The sequence below is a fragment of the Ambystoma mexicanum genome, chromosome 6q (assembly GCF_040938575.1).
Source record: "Ambystoma mexicanum isolate Mex_15411 chromosome 6q, UKY_AmexF1_1, whole genome shotgun sequence".
Classification (NCBI taxonomy): domain Eukaryota; kingdom Metazoa; phylum Chordata; class Amphibia; order Caudata; family Ambystomatidae; genus Ambystoma; species Ambystoma mexicanum.
Genome location: NC_090937.1, coordinates 1,606,528,055 through 1,606,547,767, shown reverse-complemented (window position 1 = coordinate 1,606,547,767; position 19,713 = coordinate 1,606,528,055). Strand labels below are relative to the sequence as shown.

General features: G+C 49.2%; 1 protein-coding gene across 3 annotated transcripts in view; it reads right to left on the bottom strand.

Annotated features, from left to right (window-relative positions):
- Nucleotides 1-466: 466 nt before the first annotated feature.
- The window catches only part of LOC138516894 (PC-esterase domain-containing protein 1A-like), a 582,917-nt gene continuing 563,670 nt past the window's right edge, over nt 467-19,713 (bottom strand). For all 3 annotated transcript variants that reach the window (XM_069632347.1, XM_069632348.1, XM_069632349.1), the window contains one exon: nt 467-1,400. In XM_069632347.1, coding sequence (XP_069488448.1) covers nt 1,189-1,400 — 212 coding nt within the window. In that variant the 3' untranslated portion in view covers nt 467-1,188. The remainder of the gene's footprint in view (nt 1,401-19,713) is intronic.

Here is a 19,713-nt window from a genome sequence, read left to right as displayed (position 1 = left end):
ACTTGAGTACAAAAGTACATTCATCTGCCAGTTTAACAAGTCAAATTATAACAATAGTTTTCGCTCCAGGAATATATATTTGCATATATATATATATATATATATATATATATATATATATATATATATATATATATATTTGCATATATATATGTGTGCTGCTTGCTCCACCATAAGGCAGTGTGCCGTATTAGTGGTTTGATTCATGCCAGCAATCACTTATCCACCGACAGATGTTAGGGGATTGTTTCATAGCAGAGAACCTGTGGAAGAACCTTCAGTCAGCCAGAGTTGGTATTTTGTGGGGTGAATAGCAAGTTCAGAAAGGAATAATTAATATCTACAGACTAGAGTACTATTAGTTTTATTGAAGTAGTCATAACTGAAACTAGATATCATGACTGAGAGGCCTTTTACTACCCAAAAAGGAATGATGGTGTTTATTAAAAATGGAGTCTAAAACAAATTCATGCAACATTTTATTGCTTTTTTTAAAGATTAAAACATTTACATCTCGACAGGCGACACTATAAAACAATTCTGGACAATACAATGATCCCTGTTCCTAGCGCAATGTTTGTGGTTTCTTGACCTGTATCCCAAGACCTACTTTGTAGTGCTTGCTAATTTCTGTAATTTAAATGGAGGATGCGAAGATAATCACTCCTACACCCTGTCCGTTTTACTCATGACAGCTTGGAAGGTATGCCTTTTACTGAGAAAAGCTACATTCAGACTTGATTGTACGATTGAAAGTGAAAGGATCATCTGGAGTCTGCAGACCAGCAAGCCGGACCTGGAGACGGCCTCTACATTGACCTGCTGTAGCACACTTGCAGTTTCCGCTTCCAATCACACAAAGTGTTTCATTCTTTTTCTCAAAAAATAAAAATAACGGTAAGCGAAGGTTGCAGGAGTGGGTGGGTTTGGCAGGAATTGCCACAGTCAGCAAACCCTCATTTAAAACATTCCACTTGTCGGACAGGATTTTTTTTTAACCTGAAAGAGAAGAAATCTATTCTCTAGAGGTTTTTAAATGCTGGTAGACATTGATAGATCTTTGGAGGCACGTACACACAACTCGCCCTAACTCTCCTAAGGAGCACACAATGCTAAGTGCAAAGTAAAGCTGATGCAAAACTGGAGAATCCTCTGCCAAACGGTTTGCAGTCTGCCGTCAAACGCCTTTTAGTATCTGTAGCTGCGGTAATTCTGAGGTCTATAGTAAGGGGCCATCACTTCTCTCGATTTTAAAGGCCGTCTCATCACAAAGTTTTCATTTCCATGCCGTCGCTCAGCCTGCGAATACTCAGAGTGGTGTGGAAAGTTGCCAAAGTTGTGAGTTGGGAAGTTGGAAGAACTGTTGCGGAAAGGCATCCCATTTGGACCACAACTTGGACCTGCAATATGGTAAAACATGTCAAGTTAAGGTCTTAATGTTAGTGAAATTTTGCAGAACAAAACATTTATTTTGAAATAGATGTCATAAGGTACTGATACAGAACCAACATTTCTCTCCATTTCACTCAAAACTCCCAAAGTTCTGCAGGTTAGTAGGATATGCATTACTTACCGAAAAAGCATTTCTGATGGTTGTATCTGCTTAGATTCACAGGCTGTGCTGTGCATATGGTCCGACATCCAATGGTAACCGCTGAGTATTGCATCTTGTCTTTCGAGAATCGAAAGGGGACGTCGACATGGGCATGCCTGTAACACTATCCTTACATGATGTGGAGTGTACCCAAGATCCCTCTTGCGTCGAGGTCCCTCCGATTTTATTTTTTCTGCCGAGAGGGAGCCTTATGACTATCGTGAGTACAGAAAAGAGAGAAAGTGGTAAGAAGTATATGTTGCTTCCATCAGAGCGGGGAGGAAGGCGCATGTGAATCTAAGCAGATACATCCATCAGAAATACTTTTACGGTAAGTAATGCATGTCTTCTGATGTTTGTTAATCTGCTTAGAATCACATGCTGTGCATAGACTAGCAAGCAGTACCCAGAGTGGGAGGTGGGTTGTGAGAAGGAACAGTAGTGAAAAGATGTCTTAGCACTGCCTGTCCCACCTGAGAATCAGACCTAGAATGAGTGTCTAGGCAATAGTGTTTTGTAAAGGTGCACACAGATCTCTAGGTTGCCGCTTTGCAAAAGGACTCAAGGGGAACATTTACAATGAATGCTATGGAAGCCCCACATGCCTCGAGTAGAATGTGCTCTAGGCTTGAATGGCAGCTCTCTCTTAGCAAGACTGTAGCAGAGTGTGATGCATTTGACAATCCACTTCGAGATAGAGGATTTGGAGACCGTCTCCTTCTCTTCCTGCCGCCACTGAAACAAAAAACGGATTAGTTTTTCTTAGTGGTTGAGTTCTTTCCATGTAGAACATGACAGCTCTGCGTACATTCAGTGTGTGTAGGGTTTTTTCTCCCAGGCTTGAAGGATTTTGAAAGAATGCTGGTAGTTCTATAGATTGGTTCACATGGAACTTAGAAATTAATTTAGGCGCAAACTTAGGGTGAGTGCGTAAAACCACCATATCTTTGTGAACTGTTACAAAGGGATCTAGGACAGAGCGCTTGTAGGTAACTTACTCTCCTAATGGAGGCAATAGCTATTGAAAAAGCAGTCTTATAGGTGAGGTCTTTGAGACTTGCTTTATGCATGGGCTCGAAAGGAGTCCCCATAAGCGCAGTAAACACCACGTTTAGGTCCCATCCGGGAGCCCGGTTAGAAATGCGACGGTGAATTATTGTCACTCCCTCCATGACACTTTCTGTTGTGATGTAGTGTAGGCCGAAAGCGCAGCTAAGTGAACCTTTATAGAGTTAAAGACCAGGCCCGAGTCAAGTAGATGAGTAAGGTACAAAACAATGTGTGTGGGAGAGCAGTTTAATGCTCTTCGAGTTGCACCAGATGACAAACCGTTCCATTTACTGGAATAGCAATATATAGTGTTCGGTTTTCTTGCCTCCCTGAGAATGGCCATACATCTCTGAGGGAGCTGCAGGTGCCCAAACTCTATGACCTCAGGTGCCAGGCGGCTAAGTTCAATGTCTGCAGGCATGGGTGAAGCGTCTCCCCTGTCTTGTGACATGTTGTATGGGCAAGGCAGTTTGACTGGAGGAGATAGGGACATCTCCATCAGATGAGAGAACCAGGGTTGGCGGTCCCATATGTTGAGAAGGGGCATCAGCGGATAAGGGGAGGGGGGGGGGGGGGGTGGAGTATGGAAGCGTAAACAAATTTCCCTGACCATTTTATCCAGAGTCTGTTCCCCTTGGAACGGTTCTGGGGGTACCTGGAGGCATAATCTTGGCATTGAGTGTTCTCCAGAGTTGGGAACAAATGGATCTCTGGGAAGCCCCATTCTGCAAAAAACATTGGAAACAATGTCTCTGTGTAAAACACTTATGATATGGCATTTATAACGCGCCTATACACATCAGATCGCTATTCTTACTCCATGAGCAATGGGAAGTCTCTGCTGAGTACATCTGCTAGAAGATTGAGTTCCCCTGGAACATGTTGTGTTTGACAGCCCACTTCCAAATGTTCTGGGACAGTTTGGACAGCTCTGGAGAGTGAGTGCCCCCTTGTTTGTTCAGATAGTACATGGCCGTGGTGCTGTCTGAGGATCACGACCGTCTTCCCCTGCAGTTGTGTCTGGAAAGCTTTTAGTGCTTTGACCACTGCCAACAGTTCCAACAGGTTTATGTGGTTGGATGCTATGTCTGACGACCAAACTCTGTGCGCTGTTTGTTGAAGCAGGTGAACTCCCCACCCTGTGAGAGACGTGTCTGTAGTTAGAGTGGCTTCCACTGCAGGGCTGGTGAAAGATTTCCCCTTCAAGAGGATGTCCCTCGACCAGCACTGCAGAGAGAACGAGGGCCGGAGAGACAACCACTAGATCGTCCCACTGTCCGCTGGTCTGACACCACTGGCTGTTGAGCCGCTCCTGCATTGGGCGCAAGCGCGCATGAGGAACCAAGTAGATGCATGACGCCATCATTCCTAGCAGTCGCATAGCCTTGCGTACCGTCACCTCTCGACTGGCTACATACTGAGGGATTTGAAACATGTGTTGATCCCTCTCGTTGGAGGGGAAGACGAGGCCGTCCTTTGTTCCAAATAGAGCCCCTAGGAACTGTTTGAGCCGACTGGGGTCTAGGCTGGATTTTTTCTCGTTGATAGAGAATCCCAGACTGAATAAAAGATCCATCGTCTTTTGGGTATTTGACAGACATGTTTCGTAAGAGTCCCTTGTTATGAGCCAGTTGCTGAGGTAAGGATAGACCGGGATGGATTGCCTGCGCAGATGTCCTGCTGCTACCGCTGGTAGCATTGTAAATACCCTTGGTGCAGATGCTATGCCGAAGGGTAGTACCTTGAACTGCTAACGCTTGTCTTGTATCATAAATCTGAGATATTTTCTGTGCGCTGGCAGCATTGAAATATGAAAGTATGCATCTTTCATGTCCAGCGTTGCCATGTAATCCCCCTGTGATAGCAGGGGAATTAATTCCTGCAGAGTGATCATGCAGAACTTTTGTGGCTTTACAAATTTGTTTGCTGATCACGGATCTAAAACAGGGCGCATGGTTAGATCCTTTTTGGGTTCAAGGAAGTACACTGAATAAATACCTTCTTTTACCTGTGACAGAGTTACGATTTCTATGGCTCCTTTCTCTTGTAGTGGCTCGACTTCCTGAAGAAGTATGCGCCAAGATGGTCTGGTGTCAGTCTTGCTCGTGAAGGTCTGAATGTTGGGGACCGGTTGAACTTTATACAGTATCCGTAGGCTGCGGTCTTTAGCACCCACTGGTCTGTAGTTATCCTCTCCCATTCCTGAAGGAACGATGTTAGCCGGCCCCCGACCGGGGAGGCATGGGAGGGGACCCGAATCTTCGGGTCATTTTGAACCCAAGACAGAGAGCCTCTGGGGGGGTAGGGTTCCGGCCCCTTCATTTGCCACGACGCTGACCACTTTGGGGATACGGGGTGGTGTATCCGCTGGTTCACTGTGGAGAGTTCCAATTGTTTCCCGAGGAGTATTGATGTTGAGGGAAGCGTTGGCCACAAAAAAGCCTTCTGGACCCAGATCCTCGGCTTGTATAAGGTCTCAGTGCAACTTGGTCTAGAATTTGGGTCTCAGTGCAACTTGGTCTAGAATTTTTAGTGGGTCATGCTCCTTTTTTGCGGTCTCGAGGGCCTTGTCGACCACTTTCCCCGAACAGGCTGGATTCTTCCACGGGTTTATTTATAAGTGACGCTTGCGTCTCTGGCTTGAATCCAGAGATCCGTAGCCACGCATGTCTCTTCAGGAGTGTGCCCTGAGCCAGGGTTCGACAAGCCGTCTCTGCAGAATCCAAAGTGTTCTCAAGTATGCTTTGGTTCACTTGTCTTCCCTCAGTGACTGGTCAGGAGACTAGTTCGTAGTGGTTCGGGAACCTCCTGTAGGCCATCTTGCAGTAAGGCCCATTGAGCAACCGCGTAGCTGGCCAATAAGGTTGTGTTGTTGGCAATACGTGTTGAAAACGCTGCTGCGCCATGACCCTCTTCCCAAGGGCGCAAAGTCTTTTACCTTCCTTATCAGGGGGTGCCTCGCCAGCTGGCAGAGGGACCCCTGCCCTCTTTCTTGTAGTAGTCACCACCAGAGAGTCTGGGGGTGGAGTGACCTCTGCTATAAAGAGGGTCCGAGGGAGGAGGACGAAAGAGTTTTTCTATTCTTGGGTTAACACCTCTTGTGAGAGCAGGTGTTGATAAGGAGGGAGCCAGACGTTTAATTGAATTGAAGAGGGGAATAGCCTGGCTGTCCGGCGGCTTCTCTGAGGATGTCCTCCACGAAGTCAGCTTCAGGGACAGCTTCATCTGGGGCAATCTTAAAGTGCACTGTTCCTTTATGCAACATGACCTTGAACATCAATTGATCATCCACTGGCGAGGGATGTCTACTGGGGGTGGTTGGGGAAATACAAAGATAGGGCATCCGGATCTTGTGGATCTGACTGCCATGGTTGAGGTACACCCATATCGGGGTTCTTCTCCCAGCCCCCTATAGGAACATGTATGTCCTCTAGTTGTATATATCCTCTTATAAAGAGCAGTAAAAGAGCCTTGGGAATTTTGCTACAGGGTCTAAAGGGCTCTCATCCCGTGGCCTTCTTGGTGAGGGTTGTTCTGAACGGGAAACAAACCTATCCAGCCTTTCCATGCAGTTTTCAAATTTTTCTCTAGTCCAAAGAGAAGACCTAGAATGGTCTAGAGGTGGAAAAGGGTCTGGAAAACGCTGTTCTGTTGTAAAACGTCGAGATTTTTGTCTCAACGTCGAAGACATCCCTTCTTCGCCCTCCGAGAACTCCTCCTGGGGGACCGACAGAGGTGGGACGTTCCTGTGCCTCTCTTTCGGTTTATGGGAGGGTTCCGGTACTCCCCTTAGGCTTTTCTTGGATCTCGAAGGATCCTTGGCCTTTTCCGTAGGCCTCGAAGAATCCCTTGACTGCCGTCTGAGAATCGGCAGAAACAATCCCTGCTAAACTGTCAGCGACGTCCTCTGCAGCGGGAGGCACGTAGCTTCAGCCTGCGATTGTGAAGGAGTCTTTTTCAGCGGTGCCGGGGCCTTGTCTTCGGCGACCGCCTTCTTCGGCTGAACCAGAACCCTGTCGTCGCCAGACGCCTTCTTGTGATGCGTCGCGACAGAACCTGGTATATTAAGGGTAGTGCCCTTTGTTTTTGATGTACCGGTCGCTAGGCGTATATACGACTGCGGGGGGGGCTGCCGATCCAGACGATCGGCAGGTGCCGCCAGAGGTTCGGGTTGGCACTGAAGTCTTCTTCAACTTGGCTGAAGATTGACTTGGGGTTGTGTGTTTAGTGCTGTGTAAATGTTCGTCTTTGTCGCCGGAGATTGACTTCCCCATAGCAGTGCCTGAGCCAGTTCGGAGGTCTGATCGTCACTCTTGCCGTCATCACATTCGGTGGCTGCGGCAACGGGAGAGAACTCAGCATTCGACAAGCCGTAGGCCGCCCACCGCTTGACTTTGCGCTCCTTTAATGTCTTAGGGCGGAGGAGCTTACAAGCCGTGCATCCTACTTCATTGTGATCGAGCGGCAAGCAACGGTTACACCGTTTGTGCTCATCTTTCCAGGGAAATTTGCCCTTACAAATGGGGCAAAACCTAAATGGAGTCCTCTCCATAGCTGAGGATGGGTAGAGTGACGAAGACCAAAAGGGAAAGAGGAAGGAAAGGCATTCTCAGATTGTACAGAAATGTCCACCCAGACCCCACTCTCCATACTGTGTAGGCCGGCGGAAGGCCTGGCCATGTGGTCGGCAGCGCCACACTGGCTCACTGTCCATCGAAGTTCGGAAGGTCTTTGGCAGAGATCTGGAACAGCCGTTGAACTAAGGGACGGATAGGGTGATCTGAATTATTTTATATAACTATTCGACCAAAGATCGAGGGGACAACAGGCAATGTCTTGGACGCGCTCCGCATAAGGCGACCAGTATGCTGGGCGGAAAAAAGCCATCCGAGGGACCTCGACGCGCGAGGGATCATGGGTACACTACACGTCACGTGTGCCGTGTTACAGGCACGCCCGTGTCAACGTCCCCTTTCGATTCTCGAAAGACAAGATGCAATACTCTGCTGATACCACTGGATGTCGGACCATATGCACAGCATGTGATTGTAATCAGATTAACAAACATCAGAAATAATCTTTCTAACAATCTTCAGTCCTTTACTATGCGAAGTTGGGCTGCAGCTAAGCCTTACTTATAGGACCTCTGCTACAGTGTCGTCTGATGTGAAGACCGCGTGTAAGGTAAAAGGCTTCTTTTCATTCATAGAAATTGCTAGCTACAAAAGAATCTTTGGACAATATGAAGCATGACTATTTTAAAATTAAAAATGTATTTTTACTTTCCTATAGATGCTCATGTGAACATACTTTGCGTTCATTCTCTAAAAAAGTCCTCTCACTTGGAGGCCTGATTCTGCAGTTTGAATCCTGCACTGTACCTTATATGGGCGGAACCAGTTACAAGCAGGGATTTCAATATTACCTGCTCAACCTTCAAAATAGAACTACCCCTACAGCTTAGAGCTTTACATCTATGTTGAAACAACACAGTTTAACAAGATCCCAGTCAACGTTTGCAGAGGACTGCCCTGCTGTCACGAGAATGCTGGGAGCTGGTTATGCGCTGCAGAGTAAAGGCGAGTGTCGGTTAGGGAAGGCTGTTGCAGTATGACAAGCAGCAACATCATTATTATTATTACACATACAACTGTCACGGTGTAAACACAATGCATAGCAACGCCCAATGTAGATTACTGGGCTTTAAGGTCCTGCAGTGTAAGACCTTCAAGGTTTGTCGCAAAGTTTCTCCAGTGCCCCAAAGGGGTTGGTCAGCTAATAAAGCAGCATAAACAAGCTGCTGGGCCTTAATGCTGTAACCTCTAGCACATGCTCCACGTTCACCAATCCTACATAGCACGCCCTAAGATTCTGCAGCGTGCACGGCTTGTGCCGACGATTACACCACCTGTGATCTGCATTTGTAGCATTGAAAATAAAGCCACTGCTCAACTATTGCCCTTACCAATGTATGTATTCAGTAATGGGGTGTGGCCCTTCATGGTTGTCAATTGGGATATCCACTCGGGCCATTGAAGCCGCTTGCTGCAGTGGATGTCTGCATATTTAGTGAAATGCTGAAACACAATACCACATCGTGCAGCTGATCAGTACATCAAGTATGTACCTCACAGATGTCTACAGGATCCTCAAACTCTAATGAAGACAGTGGGCCTCATTACGACCCAGGCGGTAAGTTACCGCCTGGGCCGTGACTTTACCACCATGGCGTAAACTATGTTTACGCCATGGTGGTTGGCGGACTTACCGCCCCATTCCGACCTTGGCGGGGCGGTAAGTCCCCAATCCCCATTTACCCTTCCCCATTCCCATTTCTGCCCCATAGGGCATAATGGGAGTGGGGAAGGCGTTAATTACGCCACCGTAAATTACGGTGGCGTAATTAACTCCATGGTCCCTTAGCGCCATGGATTTTAACACCTGCTAAAAGCAGCCATGGAGCTGCTAAAAGCAGGTGTTAAAAGCTCCCGGGCGCTAAGGGACCTCGTAATCAGGCGGTAAGGGTCGGCGCTGTTAACGCTGCCGTAAACCCCTTACCGCCTGGGTCGTAATGAGGCCCAGTGTGTGCAGCATAACAACAAACCACTCATCCACTTACATACTCGGTTCCATATGATAATGTAGCCTGGAAAACATCACCAGGTAGTAGACTTTTTTCCTTACTCCTAAATTTCTTTCCCCAAATATTCTAGGAGGGGTATAACTTTATATTATAAACTCCAATCCTAGAATATTTGGGGAAGTGAGAAAGATGGCCAGCATTCATTTGCAGTGTACAAGACATCATGAAAGTTTAAAGAAATATTGGTATGCCTCTACCAACAGGATGACGGCATACAGGATGAAGACATGATTAGCGCAACATAGAATAACCCGATGGAATAGTGTGCTCCCCTATATAGGTACCACAGTAAGAGGAGACTAACATTGCTTCTCCTGGCATGGACAGAGATCCTAAAAGCCCAACCTAACTTGCAGCTAAGGCACAGGCTGAATGAATCGTCTGAAACGTGTATGAAGACACCCACATTACAGAGCAGGAAATCGGTAACACGCCGCACAAATCATGCTCAAGACAGTCCTTTAAGAGGACACTGTGAGATCATCCACAAAGTGGCCTTATTTCCTAGATAGAAAATTACTTGGCTCATGTCAAACATCGTATTTGTGACAATTTGTATAAGGCAACGGAGAAGTTTTGGGAGCTCACACTCCTGACACTTGGTCAAGGTATGTGGGGGTGTCTTCAAGGCATTTATAACAGGGAAGTAGTGATTTTCTAAGAAATAATCCTTTAAAAGAGAAAGACGACACTTTTAGAGGAGATAAAACATTTATAGAAAGTACATAAAAACCACTGCAAACCCAACTTACACTCTTCAATCAAACAACGCAGCAACATTAAGTTGAAAGGGGTTTTTGTAGGCAGTTTTTTGTTTCTACTAACTAGCATCAAACTTCAAATAAGGGACTACAGACCTTTCACTGCATTCACCGACCCTTCGCCCTCTCCCTTGTTAACCCTGTCTATCGTCTTGCCTACTACCCCCTAACCCCTCTCTCCCTAACTCTGCTATATTTGCTGATTGGTCACCTGTTGCACCTCCAGAGCCACACAGGTATAAGGCTCCCGTGCCAGTACTCAAATTTGCCCCCAGGCCTCTGCGCTCTTCCAGTTAAGTAACTTGTTCTTCAAATGGATTGTGTCCTCCAACGTATTACACATCTTTGACAGACTCCCAAAGCAGTACCAGAAATCGGAGGAAGGAAAAGAATTTAGAGTAACCAATCAGATGGCGGAATAAAGAGCCGCCTTACCAAAGGCCATATCCTGACCATGTATCGTATCCAGGGAGTAATGGTTAACCAAGGTGTGGATAAAAGCCCATGTGGCTGCAACACAAATATTCCTGATCGGAACACCCTGTTGCAAGGCTGTGGAAGTAGCCACGCCCCTAGTGGAATGAGCTCTCAACCCTTCAGGAGGGTCCTTACCCGCCAATCGGCAACACTCGGTAATGGTGAGGATAATCCACCTGGACAGGGTCTGTTTGGTAACCACCTGGCCCAATTGGTGTCCAGCATATCCCACAAAGAGTTGATCGTCCACTCTGACCCTGGACATCCTAGAAATATAAAAGCTCAGAGCTCTCCTATGGAGTCGTTCCTCTTCCTTACCAGGATGAGGAGGAGGAGGATAGAAAGAAGGAAGAACCACTTTCTGGCTCAAATGAAATGCAGATACTACCTTCGGTAGAAAGGAAGGACGTACCCTTAGTACAACCCTGTCCTTGTGGAACACAGTAAAGGGCGGCTTAGAGGAAAGTGCCTGCAATTCACTCACTCTGCAAGCGCAACCAAGAAAACTGTCTTGAGTGCAAAGGTTCAAACAGTGAACCCATTAGAAATTTCAAAACTAAATTCAAATCCCAAACCGGCACCTGGAAAAGAGACGGCGGGAACACAGTCAGTCCTTTAAGAAATTGAGAAATCAAAGGAATACTAAAGTAAGAGCATTCTTCAGATGAGCGCTTAAATATATAGACAGAGCCGCCAGGTAACCTTTAATGGTACCTACTTGAAGAAAGTAAGAACGTCAAAACCATAGGAATGGAACACTGTAAAGGATCAACATTTTGTCCTCTGCACCAGTCGCAAAACTTATGCCAACGGCAACAGTACAGGGACTTTGTTGCTGACCTCCTAGCCGAAAGCAACACCTCCATCACATCATCCGGGAGGTCCCAATTCTTATAGCTCACCTTTCAGATACCAAGCGTGAAGGTTGAGAGTTCTGACCTCTGGATGGAGAACCTGACCACCCCTCTCGCGAGAGCAGATCCTCTCGGTAGGGAAGACGGCGTTGAGGGCAGATGGACATTTCTAGAAGGTCCGGGTACCATGCTCTCCTGGCTCAATCCAGAACAATGAGGATCATGTGGGAACCGAACCTCCGTAACACTTGCGGAATGACGGGGACTGGAGGAAACACGTACAGCAGTGAGAATAACCAAGTCACTACGAATGCGTCTCCTAAGGCTCCTCTCGGAGGAAATACCCTTGAGCAGAATCTCTTGCACTTCCGGTTGGCACTGGTGGCGAAGAGATCCACTTGTGGGGTTCCCCAAAAGGCGAAGATCTCCAGAAGGACTTCCTGAGCCAACTCCCATCCATGAGAGATCGTGCTCTGCCTGCCAGAGTGTCTGCCGCCACATTTTCATCTCCGGCCAGATGAACTGCCGAAATCGAAATTCCCTGCTGGATGGCCTAGAACCAGAGCTGCATTGCCTCTCTGCACAACAGGAGTGATCCTACTCCCCTTTTTTGTTGAGGAAATGCATGGCCACTGTGTTTCCGTCATGATCTGGACACACTTCCCCCTGCACAGATGGCAGAAAAGCCTTCATGGCTAGCCTGATGTCCCTCAGCTCTAACAGATTGATGTGGAGTTTGGCCTCCGACAGAGACCAACGAGCAATGGCGGTCAAGTCGTTGGCATGAGCGCCCCATCCTGTGAGGGAAGCATCCGTCACTAGAGTCACCTGCGGCCACGGTTGCCAAAACAGCTCCCCCTTCATCAGGTTCCCTTCGTTGGCCCACCACAGAAGATCCTGGGAGACCGATCGGACATCTTGCACGAGAACTACGACCACTGCATCTTGAGGACCCATTGCAGGGATCTCATCCTCAACCTGGCCTCTGATGCAGGATGCCATGAGCCCGAGCAACCTTAAGAATTCGAAAGACGGGAGACTCTGGGCATGTTGAAACTTGTCCACCATCTGCACAATGTGATGAGCCCTCACCTTGGGAGGCAAGCTCTTCCCCAAGGACGTGTCCAACACAGCCCTGATGTACTGGAGCTGTTGAGACGGAGTCAGATGCGACTTCTTGAAATTGAGGGAGAAGTCCAGCCTGTGGAGGGAGTGGCAGGTGAGACCGAGGTGCTCCAATGCTTGCTCTGGAGAGCCTGCATGGATCAGCCAGTTGTCCAGATAGAGGTAGACGTAAATCCACCCTCGCCTGAGATACGCTGCTACCACCACCATTAGAGATCAATCCGAATGGCAGAACCCGAAACTGAAAAAGAGAGTCACCAGCCACAAATCTCAGGTACTTTGTGCTTGGGATGAATCGGCACATGAAAGTAAGCATCCTGTAGGTCCAGAGACACCAACCAATCCTGAAGTTGAAGGGCCTGGAGGACTTGAGAAAGAAGTGACCATCTTGAACTTGTCCTTCCTGAGAAGTTTGTTCAACCAACTCAAGTCCAGGATGGGTCTCAATCCCCCGTCTTTCTTTGGGATCAAAAAATATGGGGAATACCAGCCCTTGTTCCTCTCCGCTACAGGTGCTAGTTCTATAGCGCCTTTCTCGAGCAGGGTCAAGTTTTCTGCACAAGGAGCAGCTCCGGAAGCTTTAAAGAGAGATTCCCTGGCGGATTGTCGGGAGGACGCTTTAGGAAGGGAAGACAGTAGCCATGGGCGATAGTATCCAGAACCCACTCATCTGAAGTAATGGCTCGCCACTCTTCGAGATGCTGAGACAGTCTACCCCCAACCAGCGAACCATGGGACATGGCCTCATGACTGTTTTGGCCGGCTGTAGCAGTGCCTAAAGGCAAAGAGGCAGCTGCCCGAGTGGCTTTGGCACCTCCATTTCCCCGACCACCACAGGTACTTTTTCGTGGACCCCTTTGACTGGCGGCTCCTCTCGTTCTACCAAAGGAGTAGTAACAAAAAGAACCTCCCCTCCACTGCTGTCCCCTAGGACAAAAAGGCAGAGGTTGACTCACAGCTGCGCTCAAAGATTTCGCACCAGCTTTTGAGGTCTGAAACCTCTCAAGGCTCTAGTCAGCCTTGCTGCCAAATAAATGCGTGCCATCAAAGGGCATGTTTAAAAGACTGGCTTATACATCTGGTGCAAAACCCGACTTGCGCAACCACGCAAATCTGCGTATAACGGTGCTCGCAGCCATGGACCGGCTAACACCGTTGGCCGTGTCCAAACCCGACAAATGATTCACACATGGCACGCTTGGCATCTTGCACGCGAGCAAGGAACCCATCCCTTTCCTTCCCTTTGGGAATATGCTCAGCTGCTAGAGAAACAGTTCCACAGAGTGTGTGAAAACCTTGCTATGGCACAAGTGGAGTTGGCTGATTTCAACGCCATACTCCCCGCAGAAAATACCCTGCGAGCCCCACCATTGAAGCGTTTGCCTTCTATCAGGAGGGATGGTAGGGTACGCCGCCTGCCTCGAGGTGGCCATAGCCGCCTGAACCACCAAACTCTCGGGATTGGGGTGAGTGGGTAAGTAGCTGGGGTCGCTAACGGAAGAGCGGTACTTCTTTGTCAACGATTTGGTAAAAAGCCGGAAGAGATTCCGGTGACTGCCAAGCAGCCGCCACCCTTTTCTGTAAAGTGAAATGAAAAGGTAACACCGGGCCAGAGGACGGACCTTGATCTAAAATGTCAGTTAGATCATCTTGTACAAAATCTTTCGGAGGACTGGACCAGCCAAGATACTCCGTGACCCTAGCCATGAGCCTCCTGTAAGACAACTCATCATGAGCCCCAGCTCAGGCCTGCCAAATTCCACTTCCGGAGAAGTAGCCAACCCACTGGCATCATGAAGGATTTGCCTCAACTCCTCCAATTGACTGTCTCCAGAAAAGACATGAGCCACATCAGGCTCAACAGGGTCCTCAAAGTCAGACCTTTCCTCCTCCTCATATATGTCATCCAGAGGGAGGTAAAAACACTGCCTTGGGACAGAAGAGGGCCTGGAGTCCACCACTGGCCTCATAGACTTAGCAGTAGCCTTCCTTGGAGGATCCACCATATCAGGGAACTCCAACGGTAAATTTCAGCCAAAAATCCCCGAAGGCGTCAACGGCTTTGGTGTCGACAATAGTGCCGACGGCGCTTAGGGCTGATAAGAAGGCAAAGCCCTGATATCCGAATCCGATGTACACAGCGCCGACTGAGTCGACGCAGGCTTCGAGCCCTTAGCAGGTTTCTGCAGTCTCGCTGGGGACAAGGACCGAGACCTGGAAGCACGTCTCTAGCTACTATCCTGAGCCTTGTCTGAACGGGACCTCGAAGGTTCCCGATGAGTCGCAGCGAGGACCCGAGCCCGAAGGCGTGCGAGCCACGTAACAAGACCGTTCCTTGCCGGCTTCATCAGAAGGCGCAGCCAGAACTGTGCCTTGCGTTTAGAAAATTGCCAACATCTGCTCCTTAAAGGCAGCCCATTCCTCCTGAGTCGAGCATGCCACTTTCCTCGCGGCTCCAACCTCAGAGGACGACGGGGAAGGCGACCGGTGACGGCGCTTTCTAGAATGCTGCCTCTTTCTCTCCCATTGCACCAGACGAGGACTCTGGAATTGTCTATTCTAGGAAAGTCTCCTCTAAACAGGTGCTTCCCCTGCTCCTTCAGAACCATCAAGAACATTGCCTCTCTTGTCCCTGCATGGGCTGACCTCTGCAACAACTCATTTAACACTGGCTCCTTCCAACAACCCCTTAAGCACTCTCGTGTGCACCCTCTCCTAAAAAAGACATCGGCTGACCCTTCTTGCCCAGCAACCACCCTATATCCATCACCCCTTTTTTGGGAAAACTCATGGAGAAGCGGTCATTCCCCAACTGACACTCCACACCGAAATGGATGGCTGCCTCCATGACCACCAGTCCGGTTTCAGGGCATCCAGAGGCACAGAAACCAGTCTACTGAACACCCATGAAGTCCTGAAATCTAACCTGGACTCAAACACTCCATCTGTTCCCATACTCCTCGATCTTTCTTCTGTCATTGACCCAGTCAACCATTCCAGCCTAATAAACAGTCTCTATGATACCCTAGGACTCAGACAGGGCATTCGCGTGGCTGACCACCTACCTTTCAAACAGACCCTCCCAAGGGACAATGGGCCCTTTTCTCTCCTCCACCTCACTATCCACTTGAGGCTCTTCTTCATACTCCTAGTCTACAGTCCCCTTTCCTCCATACTGTATGGGCGTCCCTCGGCTAGCGACAGGAACCAAAACAACACTTTCCCTTTAAATGTATGCATGTACTCCCTTAACCCCGCCCACCAGCGCCACACCTCAGCACGCTTTGCCGCATCAGCTGTATTAAACTTACTGAACCTCTCTGCTCTTTATTAGGGGGAAGGATGGAGGGACGTATGGAGGAAAGCGATCTATGTACTAGGAGTACGTTAGTCACTCTGGTGAGTAACACTTAATCACTCCTACATCCCGCCCCCTTTCCTCAGTCCTGTATGGGCAACTACCACTGATACAACACCCTGCGGAGGAGAGCTGGACACTCTAGGCAAACAGATTACAGCGGACAGCCTGGCCAAATGCTGCGTCAGCCCTGGCACTCGTATCCAGACAGTAATGCTTGCAGAAGGGCAATGGGGTGGCCCGTGTAGCCGCTCTGCTAATCACCTGCCACAGTATGTGACGCTGGAAGGCAACAGCCGCTGCCTTGGCCCTGATGGCGTGAGCGTGCATACACCTTGGTGATTCTTTGTGCTGAGCCTTTACGCCTCCTGGATGGCTGCAGTCATCCATCTAGCTATTGAAGCTTTGGACGCTTGCTGTCCAGGCCTTGACCAGCCAAATGTGACGAATAAGGTGTCCGTCTTGCAAAAGGCCTTGGTTCGGTTGAGATAACAGTCTTCTCAGCGTGTTCCTTGGGGTTTCGAAAGAAAGTGGGGAGAACAATTTCTTCGTTAATTTGGAAGGAGGAGACCAACTTTGGGAGGAACCTGGGGTCAGTGCGGAGCAAGACCATTTCCTGAAGAAACAGTGTAGGGCACTGAAGCCACAAGGACCTGAATCCCGCGAAGTCCGCAAGCTGAAGTAAACCCCACTAGTAGCACTGTATTGACCATGACCTATTTGATGTCCACTGTGGCTATGGGCTCAAACGGTTTGTGCGCGAGGGTGCCAAGTACAACGTTAATATCACAGACTGGGTGCCGGCACCAGACAGGCGGGTACAGGCTGGTTAATCCCACCAGATGTCTTTTTCACTACTGGGTTGGCAGAAGAGAAAGTAAACTTGTCCAAGTTCCTGGATTCGCTGATGGCTGTTCGGTATGTCCAGCAGGTGTGAATCTGGACCCCTGATCTGGCTAGGTACGGCGAGAAAGACAACACCTGGTCCAGTGGGCAATATAGCGGGTCCACTCCTTATTCCTTGGACCAGAAGCAGAACCCGGTAAATTTTCTTCGGTACTGTTTGAGTAGCCGGACTCCTGGCTCAGTGGATGATTTCGAGGTTGTCCAAAGACAGCCAGAGATGTTGAAGACTTACCTGCTCAGGTACCAGGCTGTTAGGGGTAGCCGGTCCAGGTAGGAGTCAAGGATGGCTCCGTCCTGCTGGGTAAGAAGCGGGCCCTTCCCAAACAGGAGAGGCACTTCTGGCTGGACTGACAGCTGTCAAAGGTCTGAGAACCACGGCCTGGCCGGCCACTGAGGTGCTATGAGAATATGAGACAGCCGCTGGGCCTGCCTGATCTTGCAAACAACCTTGTGGATGGGAGGGGTAGGAGGAAATGCATACGCCCACATCCCGTCCCAGGGGATCTGAAGCGCGTCCCTGAGGGAGCCGTGCCCACTCCCCCCCCCCCCAGGCTGCAAACTGCTGACAAGTCCAGTTGAACTCATCGCAAACGAGTCTGTGACCGGGAGACCCCATTGGCTGAAAATCTCGAGACTCTCGTTCAGTTGCCACTCAGTTGTTTGAGGCCAACCGACTGAGTCTGCCCGCCTCTAGGTTCGATTCTCCCGGCAGATGCTCTGCTGAGATCCAGATGTCCTGCGCAATCTCCCACTCCCAGATGCTGAAGGCTAGCATCCATAGAAGCAGGGATCTGGTTTGTCCAGTTTTTTGAGGTAATACATGCAGGTAGAAATGTCCGTCAAAATTCAAACTGCACTGCTCCTGATTAGTGGGAGGAATGCCTTGAGTGCGAGCCAAGTGGCCATCATTTCCAGCCAGTTGATGTGATTTTGTTGGTCCGTCTTGGACCACAGACTGTACCGAATGGGTCCCCAGGGTAGCGCCCCACCCTTGGAGTGAGGAATCCATAGTCCTAGTATAATCCGCTGGAGGCGTTCTGAAGGGTCTGCCCACCATGAAGTTGGACATCCTGATACCACCACGTGAGGTCCTGCTGTAGGTGAGCAGGTATAGTGACCAAGGCTCTCCGATGACTAGACCTCTGATCCCAAAATGTCGGAAGATGCAGCTGCAACCTCCTCATTCTCAGCCTGGTGTAAAGGATAGCCAGGAGGCATGTCTCCAGTACTCCCAGCTGGTGCTGGTACCAACAGGCCATAGTTCTGCTGAGGAAGTGAGCAACAGAAGATTTGATCAGCGCCACCTTCTCCCCTGTGGGGAACACCCTCTGCTTCAGAGTATCCCACTGCAGCCCCAAAAAAAACTGTTTGTGTAGGGCAGAGCTGAAACTCCTGGAAGTTCATCTCGAACCCCAGTTTGTAGAGTGCAGTCATGAGTCTGGTCGCTGAGTACTTGACCTGCTCCGGGGACCCCCCCTCGGACTAACCTGTAGTTGAGGTAAGGATATACATGGAGGCCCTCCGACCTGAGTAGGGCCGTCACCGCGTTTATCAGTCTTGTGAATACCCTTGGCGCGGAATTCAGGCCGAACGGCGGCACATTGTATTGAAAGTGCAACCACATGACCTGGAGCCTGAGGAAGGCCTGATGAGACTACACTATGGGGATGTGTAAATATGCGTCCTTCAGATCCATGGAGTACGTCCAGTTCCCCCCTGCATGATATGATTTATTTGGCGCTCGTACAAAAGTGTTTCAGAGCGCAACAAGGCAAGGGAGGGGAACAGGAGACAAAACAACGATCTTACTAGGCCCAGTGACATTGGGAACGCGCAAGTGCATGGGAAAGGGACAGGGGAAAAAGTGCATGGAAGGTAGAGAAGTGGAAAGTGCGGAGCAGAGGAGAACAGATAAGAAATAAAAATAAATGGATAATAAAGGCAATAAACAGTGTTAGTGTAGCCCGTAAGTGGCAAGTGCTGTGTTTAAGGCAGCAGACTGTGTATGTCTGATAAGTGCAGAAAGAAAAAGAAAGAGGGGGTTTGGGGGACTGTATCGGTACAGATACAGTCACCAATGCAAGGGGTGGCCCGGAGGCAGTGCAGGAGGGTGGCAGGGTGAGCAGGTACCTGGGCCCAGAGGACAGAGGGTGGCCAGGTGCACTGTACCAAAAGAAACAGATCAGCAGGGGCCGGGGGGGGGGGGGGGGGGGGGGAGCGAAGGCAGAAGCAAAGAGGAGGGTCTTGAGGTGGTTTCCGGAACCGGAGATGGTTTGCCTCAAGTTTCAGAGTAGCAGGTAGGCTGTTCCAAAGGAAAGGGAGGCCCCAGCATAAGATCTACCCCCAGCTGTTTTTTTTTTTTTTTGTTTAAACGACTGACCCCGAGGGAGTAGCATATCAGCTACGATATAATAAGTCATTTATAACGCATCTGTACACAAGTGTTTCTAGGCGCAACAACACAACGAAAGGAAAGGAGGACAGAAGTACAAAACAATGATTTTACTAGGCCTTGTGTCATTCAGAGCACAAAGGCGCAGGTGTATGCAGGGGGAGAGTGCAAAGTAACTTGTAAGTGCTGCCGGGAGGTGGCTCATAAGTACAGAGAGTCGGGGGACTGTAGAGTTGAAGATACAGTCCCTTAAGTGGTTGGGCGGTCCAAAGGCAGTGGAGGGGCAACTGGTCGTGCAGGAGTCTGGTCCCGTAAGTTCAGTGGGTGGCCAGTTAACCAGTATGCACAGCAGACAGGGACATCAGCAAGGGAGAGGAGAGAGAAAGCGGAAACGAAAAGCAAGGTCTTGAGTTGTTCTGGAACTTTGGGAGGTCCTGCTCAAGTTTGAGGCAGGGGGGCGGTTCCAGAGGGAGGCTCCAGCCGAGGACAGAGATCTACCCCCATACTCTGCCTGGAGAAGCCTCTGACCCTCAGAGTTCCAGGTGGATGAGAT